General features: G+C 40.1%; 1 protein-coding gene across 3 annotated transcripts in view; it reads left to right on the top strand.

Annotated features, from left to right (window-relative positions):
* Positions 1-20,501, top strand: part of SYTL5 (synaptotagmin like 5) — an 88,454-nt gene that overhangs the window by 13,857 nt on the left and 54,096 nt on the right. For all 3 annotated transcript variants that reach the window (XM_084507178.1, XM_084507180.1, XM_084507179.1), the window contains one exon: positions 12,759-13,249. In XM_084507178.1, coding sequence (XP_084363304.1) covers positions 13,131-13,249 — 119 coding nt within the window. In that variant the 5' untranslated portion in view covers positions 12,759-13,130. The remainder of the gene's footprint in view (positions 1-12,758; positions 13,250-20,501) is intronic.

Consider the following 20,501-nt stretch of genomic DNA (forward strand, 5'->3'; position numbering starts at 1 on the left):
TTCTCATGTTGCAGATGTTATCAAGTTAAAGAATTTTGCTTTTCTGTGGAAAAGTACCTTTTGTGGTTGTGTGTTTTAAAAACTTAATGCTCAAAGTGAGCAGAATAAAAAAATTGCATATGCTTTTAAGGTGTTAAACAGCTAAAAGTCTGATGTTGGACCAAAGGTAGTGTCTGACATTTCATGGCTTAGGGTTTCTTGTTTAGGAATTCCAGGAATAGCATTCATAGTTGGGCAATTGTTTTAAATTTTGTGCATATACAAGCTTAGTTGCTTAGAGTTGGACTGCTGCTGATATTCCCAAGTGGTAAAGGCAGGAGTTGTTTTAGCTTATTAAATTGGGATGGCGAGAAAGTGTTTGTCAAGACGTCTTTTTTGTTTGCCTTCACTCTGCTTTCTGGAAAGATTACCTTAAGGGGCTTTGCTTAAAGAGGAAAAGGTGTGTTTGAACACACTGATTTGCAATAATGATTTTGGGAAAAAAAAAAAGTAGTAAATACTCAAAATCACGCACTTCCTATTTATCTGTGGAAGCTTGCTCTTCTGTTATAAATTAAGACTTTCAGTCTTGACAGGTTCTTCCTTTACAGCCTCTGAGAGGACCCAAATGGTTTTCAGTAGCCAAATGTCGGCACGTGGAAATGTGGGGCAATATCTGCTGGTAAGTCTTGTTTTACTGCCAGTGGGATGGGGTCACTTGATCTAATGGGAATAACTTGATTCACAGAATCATCTAGGTTGGAAGAGACCTCCAAGATCACCCAGTCCAACCTCTGACCTAACGCTAACAAGTCCTCCACTAAACCATATCACTAGGCTCTACATCTAAAGGTCTTTTAAAGACCTCCAGGAATGGTGACTCAACCACTTCTCTGGGCAAGATGGGGGGGGGAAGTATTTCTCTTGCTCTGCTATCTAGGTTTATCATGCAGGGAGGCATTTTTTCCAGACTTTGTTGAAGATAAGCTTGTCTGTGCTAATCCTTCAGAGGGTGTCTGCTAGGCTGAAGAGCTTGAGCCGTGTGTAACAAGCTGATATATTAATAAGTGTTTGAAAAGTAATGAAACCTACCCCAAATCTCTGCGTGAAGCAGTGATTGAATATATAAATCTTATTAACCTTTCAGTATTCCCAAGCAAAAACTGTCCTTATCACTCCTATATACTCCCTGAGGACATCTATCAAACTGTAGATGCTGTACATGATACGTAAAGAGAACTGTCACCATCTGCAAGGAGAAATGCTCAGCTGTGGAACATAGGTATACAGCATTTGATTGCTGGAAAAAAAAAAAGTGACACTTCTGACACTGATAAATTATTAACCGGGCTTCCATAGATGTATGCTTAACTTCTCAAAGCTGCATTGGTGAATAAGGAAATTGGCTTCAAAGGCCAGGTGGTGATGAGCTGATGGTAGTAATTTAGAAACAGGCAGGAGCAGCAGCAAGAGATGCTACTGCTGGCGTCCCCTGCCTGTGCCCACTGACTTGGAGAATGTATGCCATCCAGGTGAGGCCATGGATCCCTTCAATGCTGGCATACTTAGCTGCCTGCTCTGTGTCCACCGGACCATCTTGGAGATGACCCATCCCTCTCTGAAACATCTTTGGTAGATTTTTCCTTCTGGAAGTGTTCATCAACTATGCTCTCCATTTCAAACCCGGATCGATGAGGTAGTTTGACCTTCACATAATGATATATTTTAGCATTGTACCAAGTGGCATAAGGTGCGTGTATTGCAAGGCAGAAGGCAAAACATTTACTATGCAAAGAGCCAAAGTAAAGCTTGGCCAAAAGGCGGCAGAAAGCTGCTATGGAAAGGTCAAGTAATGATTAATATCCTGCGAGCACAGCTCTGCACCATCATTCTGAATAATTTCTGTTGTCATCTATCCTAAAATCTAGCATCCCAGTAATATGGCACCTGTGCCCACCATGTGTTTGTTTGTCTGTTTGTTTTCCCAAAATATTATAAGAGTAGTTCTAGGACTGGAAAAAAAAACTCTGGAAGCCCACCTTCATGTTCCTGAGCTTTTCATTTGTAGTGCTGCTGGAACTACATAGCTTGCTGGGAAGGAGAGGAGTGTAAGCTATGGTAAAATATGGAATGTGAAGATAACTGAGTAAGGGTGGGTTTTGTGCTGTGTCAGAGCAGGAGCAGCTTCTTGAGGTGTTCTGTGCCTTCCTGCTGTTTGTACAGCACCCGCTGGTATTAGATTGTGGAATTGACTTGATGGGTCATGGCCAGGAGGATATATGAAACAGCTCATGATTTATTTATCTGTGTTCTTCCCTGCAGTCAGCATGAAGTATCAGAGTGTAGTGCGCTTTTACATTTGAAAAATGTAGAGGCTTAGCAATGAGGGATTGAGGCCTCGGGTCTCAAAGTATTTCTGCAGTGGAAATCTGTGTCTTCGGTCATGTCCTATAAAGTCATCTTTGGCAGTTATGTCTGCTTCCTTCTACTTTGGAGCACTTTGCACACAATGATCCATTGAGCTGCTTTGAACTTTACTCTTCCAGCTCCGTGTCTGACTGCTGCTTGCTGGCCAGTATTGAAAACTGTGCTGCTGAATCTCCACTGTTGCTTTTTTGTGCAAGCTAGACTGAAGGCGGGCAGTATGTTCAGCTCTAGGAGCTTCAGCTGCACGGAGAGGTGCAACTGAGGCACTGGCTGAGCTGAGAGGGCAAAGAGCTTGAAAACGTCCAACAAATAATGATCTCAGATGCTCCGTTCATTTGATGAGCAGTATTTTTGGAGGACTCTGTCACTTTTATTGGCTTCTTACACAGTGTACAAAAAAGACGCTGATCATCTAAGCTTCTGTCAGGTAGACTATGTAGCCTTTTACTGAAGCTGTTAATTGGATTAACTGGTGGGTTTTCAAGTCCAGACTTCCCACCCATGCTCACTTTGAGGTGGATGCAGTGGGACAATGCACCAATACATTTCATGACTGGTTTTATTTGCTCTCTGCTTAGGAAAGCCTTGTGGCGTTGTATATAGAGAAAAAAAAAAAAAAAAAAAAAAAAAAAAAAAACACAAAACAAAACAAAAACAAGGCAACAGTCTAAGCTCTTCCCACCTTATGATTAAGCTGTTGTATCCTCTGGAAGGTTTCTGGACAAGCGTCCTTTTGAGCAGCTCTGTCATGTTTTACACTGCTAATGAGTACATTTGCTCACATGTTTTGTATGCCTGCATTTGAGGTAGTCATGCTGCATCTCCTTCGCAGTCAGTGGAGAGAAATGGGTGCTACTAGACAGGGGCTCCTCTGACCTTTTTAAAATCTTCTCATGATGAGGTGAGTCATGCCCCAGAAATGCCTGTTTGTCTCATTTGCTTGTGGAGTGAGACGGGGATGACTAGTTCGGAGTCAATAGGAGAGATGAATCTCTTCAAGATCTTTTCATGCCTCTATAGAGAGAACTTGTGTAATCTATGGTTATGTTCAATATCTTTGCTGTGCGTGAAAACAAATTTATTTCATTTCATTAAAACCTGAATCCAGTTGCTTTATTAAATCAAGTACTATCCACTGTGCGTGATAATGGCTGTGTGTTACTGTGCTTAATGGATGTTGCAGAAAGGAGAACACTTATCATCACACTGGCTGAAATAATGGACAGCTGGATTTCTTACCTCCTGAACAACCACCCTTGCACACTCACACCACATACGTTTTCTCCTTCAAAGCACTCCTGTGCAAGGTCCGTGGTTCCCTTCTCCATCACCCCAAAACCAAGAGGGGGATTCCCCAGCTTCTCTGGTGGGTTCTCTTCCAAATGCTGTTTTCTGCTTCTCTGGCTCCGTAGCTTGGCTTCAGCCCCTCAGCAGTCTTAGTGCAGCCTTGCCCTACTGCAAAGCCCAGAGATCACCTCATTTTCCTTTATAGAGATGTCATTGGCAGAATTTTATCATATGGACTAGACCTCGGATTGATAATCCTGGGTTTATCTGCAATATAAAACGTTTTATTTGATAAAGTCAAAGCACCAGCTTTGAGTATTCTTAGTTCAGCAAATTAGTGAAAACATTTGAAGTTTATAATATGAAGAAGCTTCTGTTGAGATCTTTGAAGAATCCTCATAAGATTCTGCAGAATCTGGGATTTTCTGTTGAGGAGCTTTTCTGCTGGAGGAAAAAAAAAAAAATAAGGCAAATCTGTTGATATTTCCGTCAATCTCTTGCCACAGCTAAAAGAAACATACTTTATTTTCATACATAACAAGGTGCTCTGACAGACAATCCTATTGTTTTTTCATACATCTTTTACTTCATATCAGTTGAAGCTTCTGTAGTAATGCTGTGGCACAGACCAGCACCCCGGAGATCTCACGCAGTTACATGTGGTGGTTGCTGCCAGAGCAGCCTCAAGTCCCAGTGAACGGCAGAGATGGCACTGAAGGAGGAGGACAGATGGAGATAGGTCAAGGCTAGACCACGGAGCAGCAGCTGCTGGCCTGTAAGAGGTGTCAGTGCCTTTCAGGTACCTTGCTATCAAATGCAATCGTGTCATACCACAGTATGTATTAGTTTTACTTCTAAATTCATTGGATGGCTGGAGGGATGTGTTGTAAGAAATGCTGGTGGTCAGCAGATTTGCTGGCATTGCTTTTGCTGTCTGCTTCTAGGAGAGCTTCATATCAAAAAGAGATTTCTTGCTCCCAAAGGTCATGCCTTGGAAAAGGGTGTTACAAATTTTTAAAAATAAGCAATTAATGGACTTTCTTCAACTTGTCTTAGTTAACCAAAACTCACATCTATGGAATTTAAATTTCTAACTTACCCAGTTATGGAAGAAGACACATGTAAGGTACATATTAAAACTTTGCAGCTGTGTATGAAGTTGTTCTGTTCTAGACTTCAGTTCATTGCTTTATCTTCCATTTCATCACAGAAAGTGTAGGCCCAAGGAATAACATAAATGTGAAATTCCGTACTGTATGCTTTCATACAAACTGTGAGTAAGCGTTAAGATTGAGATGACTCAAGCCTTAAGTCATATCTTCGTGGGTGATTTAATATTGCACAGATGTTTTTGCTTAACAATAGAAATATATTTCCACTTCCTTCATTCCTTGGTTTGTATCTTTTTTTTTATGTTTGTTTGTTTAATTTTGCAAGCTGACATACTGAATTTTATTTCTATTCTTACCCTGGGAGGTATTGTCTTTTCTGGTTGAACACTCAGCCAGGATAGTGAAATGCATTTACTGAAGGATGAGCAAAGCAAAAGGAAAAGATTGCCACCCTGTTCCCCCTCCTCGTGTTCGACTTGTAAGTGTATTAGCTAAAGCATACTCCCTAGTATGCTAGAGACTTGTTTATCCCGAAACTTCATCTAAAGGGTTAAACTCAGTTTTGTCCTTTTGCAAGATCTCTAGGAGGTGTGGACTTATATTCAGAAGTGACTGCTGTACTTTCAGCCTGTGGGCCAGATCTGCACCTAATCCTCTGCGCATGTCTTTCTCCTGTCATAATGTACTCAAAAAATAGTACAAAGTTGTTGGGTGGCCAGGCTGTGTGTCCTTCAGGGAGTTTTCACTGGACAGTCAGGCTACTTCTTGGATGCAGTATGTAGCCTGACCCTTTGGGGAGCATGGTGAGCCTCAAGTTCTATGCCAAGGAAACAGAAAATGTGGCACATTTACTTAGATATAAATGCTTTCCCGTGTTACCTGAAGATGTTTTTTTTTTTAAGGGCTGAAAAATAAACACAGGGACGTCTCTTGTTAGGAGCATGGTTTGATGGTTTGAATGAATCACTGGCAGTGCTGAGCCTTCCTTGTCACTCTCTCCTGGTACAAGTTAGGCATTTTAATTTACTGATTTCTTTCATGATAAGGTAGAATGCTTCATAGGCTTATTAAGCATTAACATTATTGCTTTAGACATTAAAAACTTAGGGGGTTGATTTTGAGATTTTGTTACAACCATGTTGGAAATTAAATGCAACTTGAAGGCATTGACTGTGGCTGGAGAAAAAGCGGCAGTCTTGTAGCTAAATATGAGCTTTGCCAAGAGATTATGAGAAAGCTGGAATGGTGCCTGACCTAAAAAAAAAAAGCCTGCTTCTGAATCTATTGTTTTTGTTTGAATCTTTATTACTATGAAATCAAACACAGACAAAATGAGTTAAGGAGGCTGAGACTTAGAAAGTCATATGTTTTGGCCTTTCTCTCAGCTTACTCTCATATCTAAAGATCTGTGGAGTTCGGTCATTGTCAAAAAAATAACAAAAAAAAACCCATTTGCCTACTACTTGCACTATGATATTGAGTAAAGCTCTCAGGCTAATTTGTGTGCCATTAACAGAGATCAAATTTGGTTTTCTTCTCTTGCCACTTGACTTTAGCATCTGCCAAAGAAGGAAGAGTTGCTTTTCCTTACATTTCGTATTTATTCATTTGGTGCAACAAAGATTTCCTGGTGTTTCGATACCTGCTGGTTAGTTAGCATACTTGGGTGTGTGTGCTGTGCAAACAGACTGTTGAGAAGGGTAGCTGGTTTTTCTTGCTCCCGTATATGGTGTGCTAGAAGCAGTCTGCTTTTGTTAAAACATAAAGAAAGATGAGTTGGGCAGTACCCTCTGAACGTGGTAAGTTTTACCTTTGCTAAAGGTTCTTGATATGAAATGCCTTTTATGTCTTTCTGCCATTTTATGAAACTTGTTAGTAACAGTCCTTCCCATCCTTCTCCCATCAGAGATTTGTATACAGCTGTGGGCCTCAGAAGAGAGGACTGGACATCGAGCATTGATGGCTACCTAGTAATGCCGTCTTAGTTTTGTCTTTCATTTCAGACCCCTGTGTGTGAATGACCTCAGGCTACGTAGGACTGGAGTGTTTTAAGCAGCACACATGAAATGTGCCCCTTTTCATTTGTTTGACAAAGTTGGGTACATCAGATCAGAGTCCAGCACGTTGTGTTACATCGTGCCCGCACTGGGATTGGAGTTGTGGCCTCTTGAAGCATGTGCAAGAGGCAGCAATGCTGTCATGCCTGCTCCAGCTTTGCCATCATGCTTTGGGCAACTTCGATTCAATTTGTGGTCGGCACCTTTATGAGAGACAACACATCTCAACTTGTCATCTGGTCAGTTACTGCCCACCACACCGTGCTGTGTTCGGCTGCTGTTGATAAGAATTTCTTCGCCAGTATGGAAATCCTGTTTGTGCTTGTCCCAGATACTCCTGTGACAGTAACTACCTGCAGTGTAGACCACGTTTCTGTGCTGGCAAAGGAATCCCTACCAGCCAGCAGCAGGTGATGCTGCCTCAGTGGAGCATCGTGAGGCAATGCCATGGTCCCCCTGCTGCTGCAGCACGCATGGAAAACGCAGCCCCTGTTGCTGAGTCACGAAATGGTTCCTCGTACCAGCTTCTGACTAAGTAAACATAATGGCTTGGTGGCAGGAGTAATTTCCTGCAGCAAACCTCTTGATAATAACACCACTGAAGAAAAGAGGATGAGTCCTCACCTTTTGTCTCGCTGCCTCCCAGCTCTGCCTCGCTCCCCGGGGCAGGATGCTTCCCCGCCTTCCTGCGGAGACGGGAGAGATGGGGAAGGGAAGGTGTCAGGGAGCTGCCGACCTGCTGCATTCAGGGCACGTGCAGCAGGGACAGTAGCAGTCACCGTGCCCGCAGTGACAAGCAGTGTAGCAGGCTGCAGTGGGTTCACTGTATTTCCTCTGGTTTTATCAGCATCCCTCACAGACTCGGTTTCAGGGGTGCCACATTTCTAGTTGTCACAAGCAGCTGTGCTAACCATTAGCGAGAGGAAATGGCATGTTCTTCCATGCAGCAATGCTGGGGTTTCTCCTCTTTTTAAAGAAGCCTTAACCAATCATTGTGCTAACAAGTATTGTTTCTAATGCATCTTCCCTCAATAGCAGCTTCAGAAAGGGAGTCTCTATTCTAGAGATACCATTCCCACAGGGATCACAGAAGTAGGAAAAGTACACAAATAGTCCCCTTGAGGGGTTCTTTACCCCCTTTCCATGAGGCAAGGGAAAACAAACCCATACTCAAAAGGCTTGGTTATATATAGTCTTGCCATTGTGGCACTTCATTCCTCTCTAAACCTTTACTAGCTCTACTGCAAGTCCAGCAGCGGGTCATTGCCTTACCCTGAATGAAGAAATCAATGCTCTGGCCAGAATTAGACGTAGATGAAAATTAACCCCATCCCATTAGGGGGCTTTGCATTTTTCCATGTGCTCTAATTTGTGATTTAGCGTTCACCAAATGCTCTGCTGTGTGAAATCTTCATTTGGCTTAGGATGAAAACAATGACAGTTCCTAACTATCCACAGGGCTGCTTAATAAAACATCAAAGGTCTGTTAAAAGGAGGACGTACTTACTTAGACATTGTCAGTTTCTGAAAGTTAGCTGGTTTGTTCTGTTTTCAAGCTTTCAAGCCCTAGGTTGGTTCATATATTCAGCTTTTGTCAGCTGATTTATTCTGGAGAGAGAACAAAAGGCAGTGCAGGAGAGGAGCCATATTTTTTGTTAAATCTTAATGTGAAACACAGGCCCGGTCTCCAGTCATGTGTTGTCTGAAGCAGGGAAGTCTTAAGTGCTAGTGTGTTAGAAACAGTATCTCATTTACTTATTAGCTTCCTGTTTTTATGGAGAAAGTGTCTCTGTTGTTTCCATAATTGCTATTCTATTCTGTTATACGTATTTGTTAAACAAATCCACAGAAGGCATGGGAACTAAACCAAAATCTGCTGCTATAAAGTAGGTGATGTTTTGCGTGTACCCATGCGTGGCACCTCGTGTTACAGTCCGCGGAGCAAGGAAGACAGTGTTTGAATTTCAACACATTTTTTAATGACGTCCTTACCATTGTAATGTTAACTAAGAAGTGGGGAAAAAAATTAGCTTATGGGACTGAAGGACCTATTATTCCCAGATACCGGGATTTTGTTGACTAGGCTACTGTCCATTGAGTCTGCTCTAGTGTTTCTAAGCCAATCTCATTTGGCATGGCAGGCAGTGGTACTCTGGAGATCAACTGCAGTGTTATGTTGTGGCTGTGAGCAATAGCCATCATTATTCCTGTCTCTCCTTCACTGCCCTCTTGCCGTGTGTTTCTGTGCTCCATGGCTTCAAACCACTGCCACTTCCAGCCACTTCCCCTCCTGTTCCTTACCATGGCTGGGGTTTGCAGTGACTGCCTGTTGATCTGTGGCTCTGAAGTGTCTCCATTCACGTGGACGTCAGATCCTACCAGCTTTTCTACCAGCAACTGCTTTCCCTCGCCCTTAACTGGTACTTAGTTCTGCTCCAAAGTCTACATCCTTGACCTTACGCTCCAAGTGACAAATGAACTAACTTTGGATTCTAAGTTTGTGGAGTTTTCACACTGATGGCTAACTGAACTCCAACACACCACTCTTCCCTTTTGGAGCCGGCTGGAGCTGGCTCTGGTCTGTCATGGGGCAGCTGCTGTGCTCTGCTCACAGAGGCCACCCGTCAACCCCCCTGCTGCCATATCCTTGCTGTGTAAGCACTGTATTATACACCCCTCACCTCTGTGAAAAACACATTTAACAATTTATCATTAAAAAGTACATTCACTGGCATTCTTCATGCAGTCTTCACAAATTTCTCTTACAACAACGACAAAAAAATTCCCCACACCAAAATGAACATAACATGATAACGCTGACAAAGGTGGACAATTTATACACGTTCCACCCATGATCCCTTCACCACGTTACAACACAAATTCTTCACCATTATTATATTCTCTGATAATGTCCATTCCATGTTTTGCCTGTTACCTCTCCCGATTATTGTCCTTATCTCTTCTCACAGAGGCTGCCCTTGCAGCCCACCCCCTACCAAAACCATGCTGCATAAGCCCAATACACAGTTGTGGCATGTCACCTTAGTAATTTTGGACCTCATATTTTGGAAAAACCTGCCTCCCCCTCTTGAGGGCAAGATCACCCAGGATATCCAAGGATAGGCATTATGCTTAGTCAGAGTGAATTTTTGAGGCTTCCAGATATTCTGCTAAGAGTTCCAGCTTCTTTAGAGTTAAATAAAAAAAGCTAAGAGAATATGTCCAGATATCAAGGTAAGATGCAGTCAGAAGGGTCTTCTGGAGTGTTTTTTCTCAACCCCGAATTCCCAATACCAGACTATATCTTACAAGTTATGCTGTTCTTATCAGCCTGCTTGTCATACTGCTGCATTGTTTTCCTGGGAGAAAAAAAAAAGAAAAGTTACCTGCAGGGTATCATCATGATAGAAATGGTGCTATCAGAAGCAATTTTTAACACTTTTGTTGCACTCAGTTTCTAATTGCATTTCTCATTCCTTACCCTTAACCTGTTGGTTTTCCATTTTCCAATAGAACTTGTTTTTCTCCATCAAAAAAATAAAATTGCTGGAATTATGCTATATGCCACCTACTCTACAGCTGCAAGGCAAGCTTGCAATCAGAAATTCAGAGCACCCTGACCCATCAAACAACTTAGCTTCTTCTCTGACTACTGAGCTTGGGTCTCCATTCTGTACCAAAGCCTCATGCTCCCTGTCCCACTGTGATGTTAAGACTTGATTGGGATGAAAGTACTGCAGTACTGCTTTCACCAGCCCTTTGGTAGGCAGTTCGAAAAAAACCTTACCCTTATAGAAAAGTATAAGTTACATGTTGGATTTCTCCCTTTACTTACAAATAACTTGGCCTTAGGGATGGTATTGAAAAAATGCTATTTTCAAGCTTCTAAGGATAAGCATAATGGTCCTTTTTTTTTTTTTTTTTTTTTTTTTTTTCTTTCTGTTCAAAAATAAGCGTAGAGAAACAAAGTAGAATTTTTCCACGTGTTGTTCATTCCATGACATTTATATGTTTAATATTACAATCTAGCCAGAGTTAGCACTCTGTGGTTCATGTTTGTTTTCCACTTTTCAATGACAGTTAGTCCATCATTGGCAGCCCTGAGTTGTATTTCAGACTTGCATTGACTGAGTGCTGCTTGTTCTGTGACTTTTCTGTCCCATTTTCTTACCTGATAGAGGTGACACCAGTATGGTTCTGTATTGCTGAAATAATCCCGAGATTTATGTTAATATTGTACTGGGGGAGAAATAAAAGAAAAGCTAGATGAAAATACATACATTGCCATTTGTGTATAATTTATTATCATCTTCATTCATTTGAAAAAAAAAATAAGGTTAATTGAAATAGACTTTAGGAAATATCCAAAGAAATTCCCATGCAAGAATACTGTAAGGATCTCATTTAAACTTAAATTTTGACTTCTGGTATCCTTTGCTAATAAGTAGTCAGCTAACTTGGGGAATAAAGTTAATCAAAACCAAGATTCTGAGGTATATTACTGAAAAACAACACAAGAATTTAATTTAATGCCACTGGCAACTACGTTTGCTTCTTTAGCAGTCGTTATGAATGAAAACTGAAGGATATTTTGTCAGATGCCCATAGTCCTTTTAGAATGTGAGCTCTGTTGCTCCAATTCTCTGTGCTATTTATCTTTGTCAAAAGCTTTCCAAACTGTTGAAAGCTAAGGAAGCAAGGGCTGCCATTAAAATAAACATGTACTGGAAAATGAGGAAGAACGCTAACAGGTTTTGTAACAGCATTGAGCATTGTGGTTGGGCACTCTCCTGTAAATGACAATATTCTTAAAAGCTCTTTTGGTTCTTCCAGCATTCGTAACAGAAAATAAACCTGCATTATCCATAGCACATGTGCACCTATATTTGCATATAGTTGTATTTGCTCTTACGATAATGTAGATACACTTTTTTCAGTGTAAATGTGTTTAATGTTTATATTACACGTAACAGGCATGTGCTTTTCAAAGTACAGTATCTATTCACGTAACTATTTTTTATTATTTATCTTGGAGGTCATGCATTGTTTCAATATGAAACTTGATGTGTACTTACAAGACTGTGAGGGCTGGATGTTCCAACTAGTTGACCAGAAGTTTTAGATGCTTTTTCAAGCAGCTTCCTGGTGACTTTTTCCAAAGAGGGTCGAGCTCAATGCTCCACTGCAGGGTAGGGTGCCTCTTCTATTTTCACTCGGAAGTTGATTTGTGCTCAGATATGACAAAACATACAGAGTGAAGTTTGTCTTACTTTCAGGGTGGCTGCACATTAACAAGTAGTTCTTGAGTTTTGTTGTATTTAGTGGGCTCTTCTAGGACTTGTAATCTGAAACTAAATGTCTACAGTAGGTGGATAAATCACTCCTTAAGAGTGTAAATAAATCACTCCTTCCTGTTTCTCTGAATTGACTGTGAATTGAGCGTGATGGGTGACTTGCTGAGGCGCAGATAAATACATGTTGTTGGGCGAGTCTTACCTTCAGTGCAGCCTTTTGAAGTCTCTCCACTTCTTAATTGTTACTTTTCTCTTAACGTGATTTCAGAAGAATGAATAGATCCCCTCCACCCCTGATGCTTATTACTATTAGGATGGAAGTATTACAAGGTGAATACAGTCATTTAAGTGTATTGCAGTAGGGAAGTAATTGTAAATTGTATTGCACTAGACAGAGCCCTCGTGGGAGTATGATAATCATCCATTAGAGTAAGTAAACAACAACATAGCAAATAGGAGATATATGCATTCCCTGAGACAACCTGACAGTGCAAGTAGGCATTCCTTCTTTGGTGGTTTTCAAACTAGTATTTGATTAAGCCTTAAATCAGACCACAATGGTAATGTCAAGATGATTTCCATTTGTTTCTTTTGCTTTTCAGATAGTTTGAAATAATTATGCCCAGCTGTTTTGGGGCTCCGAACTACAGTTATGCCAGGAAGTTGATTCTGCAGCTGTTTCTGAATACAGACTGAAGGCCTGCGGCGTGCCAGAAAGCATCATCCAGGACACAAGGGCACTCAGCAACCAGGAAAATTACTGTCTTTTTTTGAGGAAGAAGCAAAGGGGAAACCTTTATTTCTTGTGTAGCTGGAAAGCAGAACAATACAGCTTTGACACCTGGTTAACTTAAAGAAGCATTTTTCAAAATACCTTGACTGTGAATCTTGTAACTGGGACACAAAACAGTCTTTGGACTTGTGCAAATAATTCACTGGAAGAATTGCTTGGATAGAGGACTCATTGGAAAATCATGGCGAAGCACTTAGAGATCATCAATCTGTCGTTTTTGTTGGAACACGAAAGGGAAATGATATTGGGAGTATTGAAGAGAGATGAATATCTGAAAAAAGTTGAAGATAAAAGGATAAGGTAACCCTTTTTACTATTGTTCTTTAAAAAATAATTCTCTGGTGTAGATATTTATATGGCCCTCAGTGAAGATTTTCTAAATGTCTTGGGAGAATGATCAGTTTTGTGAGGTGGCACAGTTAATTAGAAGGCAAAATGTGTTAAAAGAAGGAAAATTGCTTGCTTGTGTGGCCTTCTGTCAATGGAAGATTGTGATGTGTCCATTGCTTCAAAGCAAAAGAGTAAGAAAGCTAATAGACCTCAAACTTCAATTCCAGGCTATGTATTGATATAGGGAACTGTAAGAAGGCTAGCGATTTTGTCCTGGTAATCATTTTTGTCCTGGTAATCAATAATAAGTCTAATTTGCAATGTATTGCCTATTCATAGTTCAAATTTAATAACATTTAGAACTACAGTATTTCTTGGAAAGCTGCCATTCGATTTTCATAAGCTTGTAGAAAGCTTAAAATGTAATGGAAATACGGTGTAATGAAAACTGAGTGCTTACTCTAAAAGTACATCCAAATTCTCTTGCTTGATATTAGTACTACGTTTAAAATCCCAGAATTCGTTTTCATTCTCTCAAATGTTCAATTAGCCTCAAGGAAATGAATATATAAGCTGGGTTTCTGCATGGATGCCCTGAATTCAAGAACATCTTTCAAATACTAGAAATGTGTTTCACTAAAATAAAAGATGGTTTAATTTTCCTAGAAATGAAATACTTTATTTTCTAGTAGACATGTTCAGAGTGTCCTTGAGAGCTTAACACTTATGCTAGCAACAAGTGCGAGAATATACAGCAGTGTTTTTTGAATTTCAGATTCTGTAGATTTTGCCTGGTTTGGCTAAATTTTTCCCACGTGAATGGAAGGTTTTAGTCAGGCTCTTGAAGTTTTGTCCTCTGAGAGCAGCTGTATGCGTTGTGTCTTTGTGTGGGAGGGGGATACTGTGAGGTGTCACAGGGAGAGAACGTGTGTGTGCGCGTGCGGCTGTATACAGGAGGCCATACAACACAGGGGAAATGTGTGATAACAACCTTTTTCTTTCTCTTGCAGTATTTACAAAGGAGGAGGGACACTTCATTTTTCACATGGCTTAGATTTACTAATAAATTGAAGAATAAAACTGAAGGTCTCAGGTGTGGTTCAGAACAAACTGATGGGCGACATAAAGACTTCAGGGGGTGTTAATAGAGCTCATGTGTTCTTTTCTGAGAAAAAAGGTAAAATCAGAGTTGAGAGAACAACTTGGGGAGGCAGTATGAGCTTCTGTTATTTCAGATGATGACTCAAATTCAGTTAGTTCAGCAAAGTACCAGTTCTGCAAAAGTTCAAATGCTTTTCCAGTATGTTGTTGCTGCTTCCCATCACTTCTCTCTGCTGTCTTTTTATCTAGTGTCGGTTCTGAGAAACAGGCTCAGTGTGGATAATGTGCAGCACTTGGTGTCACACTCGAGGCTGCCAAGCATAATGGATTACAAAGGGAAGATTTCCAGCATTTGCTGGTTTCTGTCCATGAACTCCAAGGCCAGGTTGCATTGTTCTTCCCTTTGATTTCCTAAAAAAATCCTTTTAGGCATGTGCTGCTGAGGCTTCTTTTGTACAAAACTATTATTTGGGAAAATATGCAGAGTTAGACACTGGTTTTGGAAGGCTTCTTCTCTTGAGATAACCCAGTCTAAGTGCAGTGACCCTGCTGGTGTGGAGCCCTTTGAACTGGGCAAGCACAGCGGTTTATCTAAATGGAGTGGGCTAAAACTGGTGTGCCTGTCCTGGTGCAGGAGTGGCAAGAAAGGGAATTTCTTCATGATGGAGTGGGCAAATTAATTGTTTAACCTCTTCCATCGTTTGTCAGACGAAGAAGAAAACAGAACACAAGAAAACAGATGGAGCACTGTTTGTTCTAGGCATTGTGCTCTGTTTTGTAATGGGATAAGCATTTCAAAGTAAGTTTTTTGTTTTAGAAGGCACTGGCCTCAGAAATGTATGCCATGTATCAGCCATCTATCAAAGGTTTCAGTATTAAGAGCAAGAGTGTAACAGGTCACTAGCTTTCCCAAACCTCCCAAACCTTTCTTTCCTATTATTGCTGTGTACCAGTCTCAAGTGGGACATGGCAGTAATAGGTGAGTTAAAAATTTTGTGTGCTTTTTGTTGTTGTTTCTTTTCTTTATGATGTCTTAAAAAATGCTACTTCCCTGCTCTTTTCTTTTGTGGTACTGAAAATCACTCTGCCAAACCTAGTGAGAACCAAAGGCACCTCTGCAGGACTTGGTTCAGTTAAGGGACCGGTGGCATTAGGGTTATCTGTGCTTCAGTGCAAATGGAAAGAGCACCTTAAGAAAAGGTTGGAAATTAAGTTCATCTGAAATGTAATGCTAATTAGGGTAACTCAGGTGTTGGTATCAGGTTCATACATAATTCTGGCACCTATACCAACCAGTTGGTTTTAGATTCAGGGCATTTTTGGAGTATTGTCACTGGAACATATTGTGTCTGATAAGGGTGGAATGAAGTCTGTAAATGGCTTCCAAGATATGCAAACTATAAAAAGTTGGGTGGGTAACTGCTTCCTGGGAGGCTTCATAATTTTTCTTTCTGAATACAACTTGGCAAGGATTTCTTTAATTATGTCTCATAAGTATACTTCAGAGGAACATGTGTTGTCTTTGAAATTCCATTTGGTGCAATCTGTTACATATTTTATTGAAGTACTTTTCAGAAGAACAAGCCCTTTCGTATTATTTTTTTTAATGCATTTTTTTCATTCTGGCAAGATACTTGCTCCTAGTCTATACTGAAGAATTTTTATTTGTCTGCTGTACTCTGAATCTGTGTTGATAACTTTTTATTTTATTTATTTTATTTTTCTATGCCCATGTCTTCAAAAGCCATCAGGAAAAACAAAACAACAACAACAACAAACACAACACAGTAATAATACCTTGATTCCTCTTAAAACAAACAAACAAAAAAGCGGTATCAACTCCTTACAGTGTCTTTCTTTACAAGTCTCTATTCAGTGTGAAAGCAACAGTAAGTGTAGGAGGACGTCCTAGTAATGAAATTGTTAGGAGTTATATTCACTCTGCTCATGCTCGTGTTCTGGAATGCAGGTGGCTGTTCTGATATTTTGATAAGATGTATAAATATTTCACCTACGTGTGAGAAAAACACAGAAGGCAACACGTATGCTTTCTGTGGTCTAGTTTTGATACTATAAAAATGTAATAAAAAAGTAACCCATTTTAATAAATACTAGGATTTAGTTATGTTCTTAAAGTGCATGTTGTATGTCACTGGAAAATTTGTTTGAATATGGATTTAAAGTTGCAGATTACTTGTGAAAATAGCCTACAGTGTCTTAAATATTGCTCTACTGTACATTTGATATCAGTTGAGTAGTCATCATGATGGTTTTTAAGACAAGATTTTTAGGGTCAAATCATTCAATCACACAGAGCTAAAATAGCTACAAACAGTGAAATGGAGCATAGTGGGGGAGAAAATGTAGGGTTGAACATCTGACTTGCTGGGAGAAATTAGTATCCAGAGTGAAATCTGCATCCAGAGTATGTCAGTGAATAAACTCTGAACTGAATATTCTTGACTGAAATGTATATTTTTTCCTATTGTTTTACTGGTTTTGAAGTTTTGTTCTTTTAAGACCCCTTTTATGCAAACCCATATGACATCATGAAATGAAAACTAAACCATCAGAAGGATCTATGTGCTGAAAGGGAGGCATGTCCTGTAGCAGCTGCATTTCATCTCTTTCTTGGTTTACTTATGTGTCCTGCTGCATCTTCCCCAGCTGTGGAGTTATGGAAGCAACTGAGTCTGATGGCTGTGACTCTTGGAGCATTTGGAGCTAGCACTTCACCTCAATATGAATATGCTACCACAGAACAAACGCACATGACACGCTTGCTGCTAATGTACACTGCTTTCTCACCTTGACTGTGATCCTAGACAGCTTTTAAAATACAAAGGCTTGTGTCACTGTTTACAAAGCCAAGCTGTGAGTTGCCAGGCTTTTAGAAGAGGAGACACCAGTCTAACAGTTGCTGAACTGAGAAAACAAAGAAGGAACATGCCAATTTCTTCCAAGAGTAGGGCCTTATTGAGTAATTACCTAAATCATTCCCACTGTATTTAGGTTTCCAGAAGGTGTACAAGGATTGCATCAACCTCAGTTCTGTATAGCCAAAGAAAGTTGACATTCCTGTCTCTTCGCTTAACTAAAATGGCATCTACTTATCAGTCAGAGGCAATTTAACATAGTAACTCCATTACAGTATAGGAGAAACTTAGCATGGATACCACCCTGTGGTAACTACAGGCAAATACTCTGGCGATTTTATTTTTTTTCAGTCTGAGTAACAGGAGTGGTAAGTGACTTACCTGCTGATTATATATTTGGACTTGTTTGTAAGCACAAAATGATTATAAATCAGTATATAGTATGGTATATGGTCTGTGTTTTTTGTAACACTGATTATAAATAATATCTTAAGGGAAGAGTTCAAATGTTAAAGCATATTGTTCATCCATATGGGAAGGATGAGAAGAAGGGAAGTTGTGTGTCTGGCATCTGTGACTTTTGAAAAGTAAATTATTTTTTTTTTTAACACACTGTTACTCTTTGAACCAGAGACTTTTCAAAATAAAGTAGTTCCTGTTGCTGGTACTCTAAGGGTAGAGGTGCCTGTTTTGCTCTCCATTGTTCTTTGTTCTGTTGCTGAAAGAATTTCTGATGGTGGTTAACTCTGATATTCTTATACTCTGCTTGCAATTGACTTTATTGAAGGTAAGTGAGAAACCAACAGACAATTTGTGCATTTGGGGTGGTGTATTGTTGTTGGTGTGTGTGTGTGTTTTGTTTTTTTAATTTTGGTAATAGTTTTTAGTGGAGAGGGTGAAGAAAGGTCATGAAAACGTTCATCTGTGGAAGGTGTTGTTATTCCCCTCCAATGTAATTTCAGTTCCCATTCCTCCTTTTCATTCTGCTATTCATCGCTCCAGTTCTTTTCCTTCGCACATTCACTCTTTGTCATCCCCTTTTCATTGTCACCAGTACACCTCCATACTCCGATATCCTTAAGACAGTTTTTATCATTAAAAAAAATCCCTGTTCTATAAGCAAAATGTGGAAATCTTTGCTTGTAAAACAAGTGCCTAACACATTTTAGATACTCAAATGGCTATATTTTTACAATGCAAGGAGAAGCCAATGTAAATATGGTAATAACTCATCATTTTCTGCATTGTCAAAAATATTTACTGTTACTTTCCAGATATCATGTCAGACAGTGAAGGGAATCTGGCTGCATTTACAGAAGGCATTTGGAATCAGTCTGGTGAAGAAATTTCCTTTCTCCACAGCTCCAGGAATTGTTTTTACCACTTTCTGCTCAGAAAAAAAAATAAAAAAAAATTGCCTTGCATCTGAGTTAGCAGCTGCCCAGCTCTAAATGGAGAATGTGGGGACCCACTAGTGCAGGAAACATAACTTTCTGATGAACAGGTGCAAGATTCATAGAATCCTAGAATGGTTTGGGTTGGAAGGGACCTTGAAGATCACCCAGTTCCAACCCCCCTGCCATGGGCAGGGACACCTCCCACCAGACCAGGCTGCCCAAAGCCCCATCCAGCCTGGCCTTGAGCACCTCCGGGGATGGGGCACCCACTGCTTCTCTGGGCAGCCTGTGCAAGGGCCTCACCATTCTCAGAGTAAAGAATTTCTTCCTTATATCTAATCTAAATCCTCTTCTAGTTTAAAGCCATTGAAAAGATTGGAGCAATTTCATATGTTTAAACTTTTTTTTTCTTTCCCTGCTTTGGTCTTCAATTATAGTTGAGTGAGAGCAGTTTCTGTTTTTTAGTTTTTTAGTTTTTTTTTTTTTTTTTTTAATGCAATTTTTTACACTGCTTGAACTCTGGGAAATTTAGAATAGCAAAATAAAATTAGGAATACTTGAATGTAGGAATACTTGAATTCTGTTGCTCTATATCTTTTAAGATTTATTTATTTATTTTTTTTAAAGGGGGAGGAGAAGGAAGATGTAGGAGCAATTTTAAAAATCAAACTGAGGAATCATGTATTCCATGCTTCCTATAGTGCATATCAAAAAAAAAAAAAAAAAAAAAAAAAGTAGCTGTGAAGTAGATTTTTTTTAAGTGTTTTCCAAAATCCTACTGAAATTAAAAAAAAAAAAAAAAAAAAAAAAAAAAAAAGGAGGGGGGAGGGCTTGAAAGAAATGAGTTACCTGAGTCAAAGCAAGTAGATCATGCTTACAGTGATGACATTTGTTTAAGTGAATGGCTTGAGCAGTGCCTGTCTCACCTTGTGGAGCAGTATAACCGTTCAACTTTTCTAAACTTGGGAATAAATGTTCTCTGAGGTAAAGCACATTAAGAAAAATGTCTCTCTTAAGGCTTCTCTTCACTTCTTCGTCTCTGCAAGATGGTAAGGGTTTGTGATGTTACGTCTCTGGAGGCTGCAATTGCGAGGGAACGAGCACCTTTGATGCGTAGAGCCAGGAGGCAGTCGGTAGGGAAGGGCCAGGCTCCTTCAGGGGCTGTTTTGTGCCTCTTGCAGGCAGTCGGTGACAGAGCCTACAGTTGTGAGTGCTCACCATTCCTTGGCTTTGCTGCCTGCATGTTTTTTTCCTCATGTTTTCAAGGCCTCAGCTTTTCATGTTGACTTTTTCGATGGACCTAATTTGGGATATGGGCCATTTCTTAAATCTGCTGTAGGTCGTCTTCTTTGTCTCCTGCTTTGATACTCTGTAAGGTATTTTAGACCCCATATGGAAGAGTTCAGATTAAGTCATTCAGTGCTGCCTGGAATACTAGTTACAACAAAACTCTTCTTCAATGCACTTCTATATTTTGTCAAACAGGAGAGAGATCTTAATATAAATTCACAGCTAGAGGAATGGCAAAATATTCTACTACCCTTGCCAGTAACAATTTTCTTCTTAATATCTATCATCCATCAAACAGCTATTATTATAGACGGTTTAGAAACTTCAGTGTATTATAGGACTCTTTCTCCAATAGCTTATTAAACTGGTTTCTGCAGAGTTTATTTTCTGTTTACTATGGGCATGGACCTATTAGAAGCAGTCTTCAGAGGAGGGCCACAAGGATGATCGGGGGTGGAAGCACCTCTTCTGTGAAGAAAGGCTGGGAAAGCTGTGATTGTTCAGCCTGGAGAAGCAAAGGCTCCAGGGAGACCTTACAGCTACTTTACAAAACCTAAA

Source organism: Aythya ferina (genome assembly GCF_964211825.1).
Source record: "Aythya ferina genome assembly, chromosome: 1".
NCBI classification, from domain to species: Eukaryota; Metazoa; Chordata; class Aves; order Anseriformes; family Anatidae; genus Aythya; species Aythya ferina.